At 33.2% G+C, this 9,473-nt stretch overlaps 1 protein-coding gene across 1 annotated transcript; it reads right to left on the reverse strand.

The window, feature by feature from the left end:
* Positions 1 to 7,012: 7,012 nt before the first annotated feature.
* Positions 7,013 to 9,473, reverse strand: LOC138329467 (protein FAM124A-like). Its single transcript, XM_069276488.1, has one exon. It carries the CDS (start codon positions 8,998 to 9,000, stop codon positions 7,843 to 7,845), a length of 1,158 nt encoding a protein of 385 aa, XP_069132589.1. The 5' UTR covers positions 9,001 to 9,473; the 3' UTR covers positions 7,013 to 7,842.

The raw sequence follows: 9,473 nt of genomic DNA on the forward strand, positions 1-9,473 counted from the left end.
TTCTTTATGGTCTTTAGATTTGATTAAAAAACATTTATTTTAAATAGAGTCAAACTGTCTTCTTTTGTTCAGAATTTGAGACTACTTTTTCACTACGACCAATCCAAAGAATAAGATTATTTCCTGATTCAAATACCTGTTTGTATTGTCTTATGACGTGTGATTTTCCTTCTAAAAACAAAACCAGCAATGCTGGTACAATTTGATAAGAAAGCAAGCCATTTGGCAAATTGAAATTAAAACATTACTAATGAAAACAAAATTCCAAAAATCACTAACGTTTCAATTTTTTTTTATATCAACCTTTATAAGATATGTGTTTCATGAATCTGATAATATTTCTATTTCTTGGCCAATTTGGTTGTACTAACATGCCTATACAATGGAAATTCCAAAACTTATTATGAGAACATTGGTTTTCTTTACATAAGATGGAAATTAGTCAGTTTTTTCAGTTATGTTTCAAAATGAGAGACTTCAATAAATAGTACTTCTATTACGACACTGTAATAGAAAATATTGTTGTTTTTTTCTCTCTCTGGGAAGTTAGAATCATTTAATATAAAACAATATTTCTTTTTCAAAATACATTTGGTTTCTTACTTGGATTAAGTGTTTGTATAAAATGACATTCTCGCACAGGTTTTTAAAGTTAGACATAAAACATCGTTTTAAAGTGTTGAACCAAACCTGAAAAAATACGACGCTTAAGGAAATCAGAAATGTATTTAGACTAGGATAGAAATAGTATGTACTTTAAAAGATTATATAAAATGTAGGTCAGGTTATGGTTTATTACCGTGTAACGTTTCTGTGAAGGAGGTGTGATAAATATGTCACCTTAAATTGACCTTGTTGTCATATGTCATATCTCGTGTTTACAGAGTTTCTTTTAAAACAGGTCAATATTATTAATGATATTCAATGATTTTGTTAATAACTGTATATCATAAAGATTCTTAAGGGATAAAACAACAGCTTTCTGTTTCAATAAACAAAATTGATAGAAAATTATATCCTAACTTTTCTAAATATACGTAATGTTAAACACATTTCGGATTTCATTATTTGATATTTTTATTATAAAGGCTTGTAATGCAACGCATATAATCGTAATTGCATGCGATTTATCACTTCGTAGAATGTAGCTGTTGGCTTTACTGCATTTCCCTTTGATGTAACTGGAGGGTTCTCCGCTCAGATATCTCTGGTATGGCCAATGTAAAGGATTGTTTGTTATTATAACAGAGGATAAGTATCATATTTAGAAATTAAATTATTAATATTTTCAAAACCTGTCTATCTAATGATTATGTATGTAAACTTTAATGTATAAAATTGTTGTTTCGGCCATGGTGTATATAGATATACCCGCCTAGGACTCTCACATAAATAATAAAGTATTGTTGTTTCGATAATGTATCCGATCCTGGAGGGGATAGTTAAAATAGGCAAACAATGACTTCCCGCCCGGTGGCTACAATCCCATTGTTAGGCAAGCACTTTATCTAATATAATAGCAGAAATATTAATACAGATGGGTTCGGGTTACCTTCATATTGTAAAGCATTTGTTGAAAGGCGAACTCTGATTTAATTTAACATCTATGATATCATGCGCTAAACATTAATGTGTATAAGGTATTGGATTCTTTTAGACATGAATATATAAAATCTCAAACTGGCTAATGCTGAACATTTTATTTGAAACAGTAGGGTGTCAAAGAAATATTCTGTTTTTTGATGGTATCAAATGATTTAAGTTTGCACGTGTGCATACACATGTGTTTCTACTACCTGTTCATATTTACAAGGTGCAAATATGTCCTTCTCATGATACTATAAATATATTTAGCATGCGATAAATAGCCTGCCTTTTGACGAGAGCTTTTCTATCCCGATCCAAAATCACAGCTTTTATTTCAAGATATTGATCACGCATTAAAATATTGATCATGCAATTCTTTATCATGCAACGTTCAGTTTAAGTAACAATGTTACAAATAATAATATATAATAAAATAAAATCCGCTTCAGTCAGAAATAGATGAATTTACTCAACGTTCGTCCTGAAATCCTAAAATACAGAGTTGTATCGTCACTTCTGAATATAACCAAACTGATAACAGCGGGAATCGATACCACGTCTCCTTCATAACAATGACGTCATATTTCAAAGATTAACACTGATGGCTTTAGTAAGAATTTTTATTGATTGTGTATGCGGGTGTTGAATTAACAATTGCAATATATGAAAAGATTTGAAATTTGGCAGTACCAGGTATATTGTGTCCTGAGGTAAGAACAATAGGGAACAATAGATGCCTAACAATTAAACACATCCAGTCAAACCGCCCTATAGTGGTATATCTACTCGGGGTATGTTTCAATATGAATCAGATTGAATCTTCCGATTCACAAAGAGCTGACAAAGACCTTGAGATATGATCAGTACACAGGCGTTTTTTGGCGATAAAATGGTTGGGAATCCTGGTGGGAAACGAGCATGTTAACTAAGCTCTGTATAAATGATATTCGGATAAATCAATCAAGTGTTGTGTAGTATTGTCAGGGCTGATCTCGAAGATCTGATAAGAAGACATGCCGTATCTTGCCTCATTACAGCTCCAATCATTAGCATAAACTAACCGACCTTAATATGCTACAAAAACTATTGAGACCCCATGCTTTTCAGACGAAAAGAGAAGATCAGTGGGGAATAGTTATAATGTAATACAATTAAGCCAATACAGTTGTTAAAATAGATAACGATTGAGGTAAACACATTTCATCTGTTTATTGGTTTCTTGGAATCTTTGTGTTCCTTCCACTCCGCTATGGGCATTGTTAATATATTTCTAGATTACTGTAAGATATTCAAATAATCGTATTTTACTCCATTGTCAATATATCATTAAAAGTATAAGCACCGTGATTTTAATCTTAATTTTTGAATGTTGTATAATTTGCCGATTTCTCGGATTAAATCGCTGATGTAAACAAGGCAAGTTTACTTGGTGCGTTTATTTTCGATTTTATGATTTTAATACTTACAAAAGTACATAACTGAAGCAAGGTTAACGTTGATCAGGAGGATAGAGGTAGTTTTATTTCCAAACCATACGATAATTTCTTATATACAACACAGCACATACAATGCCATTGCTCCATATAATACTTACTAGGTAAAAGACACATCTATATCTATTATTCAGTGGACAGATTCCACAGCAATGTCGTCAGTAATATTTTGTTTTTGTAAGTTGAACACAAGGTACCATACAAAAACAAAAGAGGTTATCATCTGTCGCTGTCTGAATGCAAACCACGCCAGGTGCAACAAAGCCCGTGATAGTTTCTGTTGCGTTACATTTCTCGTCGGATTTCAAGAACAATGTGTATCACGTTAAAGACAATAAAAAGCTATTGTTATCGAAACATTTTCAAACAATAGCCTACACATGATGTTTGAAGTATCGCGGATAGTGTGGAATATGGAACAACAATCGTGTAACCCATCTCGTGAACAATTAGTGCCAAGTTGATATCGGCCTCGATAGTGACCACTTAATCGCACGTGAGACTCGCGTGAGGCTAACTCATTGGACGTGTTACTGTAACTGTCTACAATTATTATCCACTCAAATCCAATCGGCTATTCCGCCATAATTGATAATTGCACCGATATTACAGAAAATGCATTAACACCAAGCTTGTACAACATCACCTAAATATGCAATAAATAAATAATTGTATTGATTGCAAGATATTATTGCAGTTTTTAATTTGTTTGTGGTAAATTTGTCGATATTTCTGAGTGTAATTACGAGACTCTGGTTTGTTGTTAATTTAATTTTTGAGATGAAAGGCAGCATAAATTGCCACTTTACCTGACATAACCTATTAAAATTACTTATGGTTTACAGAACACAAACATAGTTATTGAATTATTTTCATAAAATGTACTTTATACGTGATAAATGAATGTCAGCTTTACGGAATAGACTCTTATGGACATCTGCTTGATTTAACTGTTACAACAAAAGTAATGTTTCTTGTTTTATTATCGAAAAATCGTGATGTTCGAAAATAGCAAAAAAGATATGAAATTACACTAAAACTCAAAATAGAATAGACAAAAATAGAAAACGTTCATTGCTCCGTCGCCATAAGTAAAAAGATAATCCAAATCAGGTCAGAAAATATATTTTCATGGTTTATTAGGTGGTTTCACGTATTGATGAAGATATGGTAACTTTGAAAGTATATATTGATAATAAAAAAAACGCATCCTTCTTAGATTTGTTTCTCTATTTTCATATTGATTTAAATATTTTTCAAGTTTCCAGAAAAAAACTTTTGTTTGTTTGTTTATTTCCACTATAGATTACACGTATTTTCATTATACTTAGAATAATGTTTTGATGTTATTTTGTATTTTTGTTAGATTTATCATTTGTTATTCAAGCCTTAAGTCTTAAACTACATGGGTTTCTGAAATATTTCATTGATAATAGCCACAGACATAGTTTGACACAAAACAACCAGATGCGATGGAAAACCTTGTTATTACATTTAAGTAAATATCATGAACCTTGAAAATCCAACTTTTTAATTTTTAGTATAAGTATCATATCGTACTAGTATTTTCCTATTTTTGTCGTTTCTCTTTGCACAGGATCCAGGTTAGTTTGTTAATATAAATGTCATATTTAATCTTAAACATTTAAGAAGAACAGAGTAAGAAAATGTCAATATGTATTTCAAGATATTCAAAGGCGGAATAGGCTTGAAAAGAAGTCACAGGTATCACATCAACTTAGCGGAATTCAACAGGGGTTTGAAAATAATTTAGCATCGCAATAACCAATATTATAATAGCAGTGCCTTTTATTTATCATATCAACCCATTCACTCTGATACACTGGGGGATATGTGAAGAAAAGCTGCCTGTTTCTCAAGCTACTAACGATAAATAATCAAATCAATATTGATGGATCATCTCGGAGCTGAAATACGGTAAATGATTAAACATTAAACGTAAAAGTAATATGTACATTACGTAATAGGCAAAAGAATTCAATTTATATCAGATCAAAAAATAATTCCCGCAATTGATCCATCAACATCGATTAATAATCGTGTAGGTTCCGACATTTTGAAACGTTATTGCAATCACCAAGTATTTGTATAATTTACGAGGTAGAAGAAATAACAAGTCAAAGTTATATGTTTCATTTGTTAATTTTAATATCAAACTTTGGCACATTAAACAATAGATACATTACAAAATGTACATTCCATTAAAATCTCATCAGGTTATTGTTATCGTTAAATATCGGTGGCGTGTGCTCATTGTTTATAGAGCTGTAGATAACGTTATTTATCATAACAAATTCCATGAACATTAATCATAATACCCGACTCCCACACATCAGGACGTAAGATAATAGGTAGATATATCTAGGTAATGTGTTAGCTGCCTGTATAAGGTACTGATGAGTCTATATCATACATATCTCAAGATATAAACATCTCTTTGTTTGTGTTACGATACATATTAAATGGAATGAGTTGAACGGTAATAGGCTAATCTCGTGTGGATGGTGATATATAGGGAACATGTGGATAAGGAGATGAAAAGGATTGACTAGTTCATCCTCACATACTACCTACAATAAGAAATAACCTTTGTATGGTCATAGCATTGGGATCACATATAGTTATTTTTGTATTTTTTGTTTACTATCATAATATAATTTAACTCATGAAACCTTTGTTGCTTACTAGCATAATGTAATTAAACTCTTGAAACCTTTGTTGTTTACTATCATGATATAATTTAACTAATGAAATCTTTGTTGTTTACTATCATGATATAATTTAACTCATGAAATAGTTGTTGCTTACTAGCATAATGTAACTAAACTCATGAAATCTTTGTTGTTTACTATCATAATATAATTTAACTCATGAAATAGTTGTTGTTTACTATCATAATATAATTTAACTCATGAAACCTCTGTGGTTTATTATCATAAATAATTTAACTCATGAAATATTTGTTGTTTACAATCATAATATAATTTAACACATGAAATCTTTGTTGTTTACTATCATAATATAATTTAACTAATGAAATCTTTGTTGTTTACTGTAATAATATAATCAACTCATGAAATCCAGTGCAGTAATAGCTGTATAAAACGTCTTTTTACAACATGTAGACCTCCTATATATTCTTTCTGTACAACAAAAAGAAAAAACCCCCGATATTTTACTGCTCATTTGCACTATTCCCTCAAATGACCATTTGTTGTATTTAATTAGCTATCCAACTTTACTGTGAAATCGTACTAGTTCACGACTTATTATAAAATTAAACATTACGGTATAGGTCACTTATTAAAGTGTTAATGCGTTAGTCGGTGATACACCATTTTCTGTTGTGTAAGTAAATTACCCAGGAATGTCTGGAAACACAAAGGTCATTTTTTATTCTAAATTACCCTCTCAATGAAGAAAGCTTTATAATGTGTTAGATATTTGTCATCCTATACGACATTAAGTAGTTGAGTTTTTTTTCAATACTAACACTTTAAAAACCATGACCAAGTAATTCAGCCAAATCCATTAATAATTATCTTAAACTCTTATCTGTAAATAGGGTGTATTAGTAAACACTTTTCTGCTCCTGTAACATAGCCGAGTAGTAATGAATGAGAATGATATACATACTTCGTTAAAACGATACTCAGTCGCACCAAGCACCGAGATCGTAACTTAGTGTTAAACACACACTATACCTTGGATTATTATTTTCCAATTAATGCCGGTGCGTCAGGATAACTCTGTTTCAAACGTGAAAGTGTTTTGAACTCTTTCACACTTCTCACTGCATGAACGCATGAGAAGGAAATCTGCGGTGTACACATTATCAATAGAACAATCTAAATGTACACAAATTGCAAAATGTCTGTTCTCATGCGCATAACAAACCAAAACATAGGATACAAAGTGTAAACTGTGTTTACTCTAAGATAGCAGCTGAGGTATACATTTACAACGGGTTTTGATATATTGCACACTATTCAATTAATTCTTTTCCCAAGCTGCCATCATTGACACTCTCAATGTACTCTATGATTAGGGGAGGAGTCCCTGACAAATCTTTGTACTTTTCATGCACTCCGCAGCGTGTGTAAAATACAGGTAGACACGTAAAGCCCACATACGGGGACAGAAAACAATATCGAGTCAAGGTATTGTTCATATGGTTGTTAGAGAAGAATGCGGATGACAAGGACTCAGTGTGACATTTATATCTGTAGACATAGTCTGCGATGAGAAAGTCGACTTTAGTCCAAATGCCTATTCCAAATTGTGTGAAAATATTTCTTATGTAAACATGATTCAGGAATATTTTTTATGATATTTAAATAAATTTAGATTTAATTTTAAAAACGATTTCGTATGCTAACACGGAAAATTTGCTTTGAGCATGATATAAATGAACAATAAAATGCACATGTTGCTCATGTTTCGTCTTGCATCTCTAACAAGGAGTTCTTTATTGTTGTCCAATGAAGATATTAATGTCACGGTTACCTTGTCATACCACTAAAGTAGAAGTGGTGTAGCATACCCCTAAACAAAAATTTACCTATCGCGATCGTATCCTTCACACTCACAGGTATAATCCTAAAATTCCGTATAGAAACTCCCCATAAAAGACGCCACATGTGAATACCACAAATATATGAGTGTCGACTTGTGTTTTTTTATAGTTAATCTTTGAACCCGTCAGGGGGGTTCTGTCATAGACAGGTATAATTGTTCAGTTTCATATGAAAACGGGAGTCTCCACTCGTCTCATAGACTCGCTGTTATTCCTGGTGACTGTGTCGAAAGTTAATTGAGTCTGTCCCTCCCACTGGCGATACTTGTCGGGTACTTCATATCCATTGTCATACCCGTTAACGTCGCCAGTAAAATGTCCAGGTCCTGGACTCCTTTTAACGGAATTAAAAGGAAATTTATTGCACTCTCGATTGTAACTTTTGATTTGTTCGACCTCACTTGACAATATATCACTATCGGAGCACCGTCCCGAGTCCTGGCTGTCGGAGGAACTCCGCAGAGATTTCGAATATGTCTTAGATTCGAGCTTGGATACAGGAGGTGTGACTCGAGTTTGAAACAAATCACGAGATTCGTAGTCTGTTGTAATTCCGCTACTTAGTTGTTCCTGTAGAATAACATGGTTCCCGTCGGGGTCCTGAACTAGGAAAGTCCTGTCACCGGTCTCTACGACATTACAGTCGAGAAATGTCTTGATTGGGTCGATGTGTTTGATCTGGAATGTAAGGCAAGCATTCTGCACGGGGTATGGTCTTATGTTTTTTGACTGTTTTAGGGCAAGTTGAATATCTAATCCAGGTTGAGAATACAGCTGGAATATACAAAATCCTGGTTTGCTACTTTCTATCTCCATATCCGTCACACATCTGTAGAACTCCATCATTTTCTGGAAATTCTTGACATGGAATAATATGCGGAAATGTTCATTTCCACAATGTACTGGACATACTGACCATAAAGGAAGGTCGTCTGCAAGTCCGTAAAACTCCTGAGCAGCGACAGCCCTCTCTGGAGTCCATTTATTGTGTAATTCCACTTTGTGGTGAAACTTCCAAGGTTTCTTCTTCAGATAATTCTGAACAGTTGCAGCCGACATGGTACCATGCTCATACAGAAAGAGCATTACCGTCATAGCTGGCACCAAAACTATATTTTCCTCGCTCGGTACGTGTGGACTAGTCATTTCCTTATTTTCCTTCCACTCACAACCATTGTCATCAACAATTTGTAGCATTTGGAAAGACGGATCTATCCATTTCATTAGCGGTGATACGATTTTCTGAAATCGGGTTCCTTTTCCGCACGGTACTGATACACTAAGTCTACATTTGTATGGGTTTTTATGAAAGTCGGTCTCCATGGTATGCCGAGATAAAACTTCCTTCTTTTAACAAACACTTTCAAATTAAACAGACAGAGTTAGCACACTGTCACATTGTAAAGCATCCCTTACACATTCACTGAGACGTGAGCGATAGTTGATATTAACGTGATATAGAACTTTCTGAAGCACGACACAAACATCTGCCCGGTGGAGTATCATATAGTGCTAACGTTGCGTAGTGTAGATGCATACGAGAGTCACTAGTAACTTTATGTACGATATACCTCAGCAACTAATCAATATGTGTTTATATTAAATCCAGAAAGCTGTGTTATTAATCCGTATTGATAATTCCTCCACGGTTGATATTAAGGAATACCTAATGCCTGTTGTTGTCGCCGATATCATTGGAATCTTCTCTATGAGCGTGTATCCACCCTGGTGTACCGTTAACTGTACACATAACTTTAACAGTTAACCATGTGCGTTTCTTTAGTTATAATAGTGCT

The sequence above is a fragment of the Argopecten irradians genome, chromosome 8 (assembly GCF_041381155.1).
Source record: "Argopecten irradians isolate NY chromosome 8, Ai_NY, whole genome shotgun sequence".
Classification (NCBI taxonomy): domain Eukaryota; kingdom Metazoa; phylum Mollusca; class Bivalvia; order Pectinida; family Pectinidae; genus Argopecten; species Argopecten irradians.

What these genes read in the sequence shown, in the direction of transcription:
- LOC138329467 (XM_069276488.1), bottom strand. Translation starts at nt 9,000, where the DNA reads ATGGAGACCGACTTTCATAAAAACCCATACAAATGTAGACTTAGTGTA.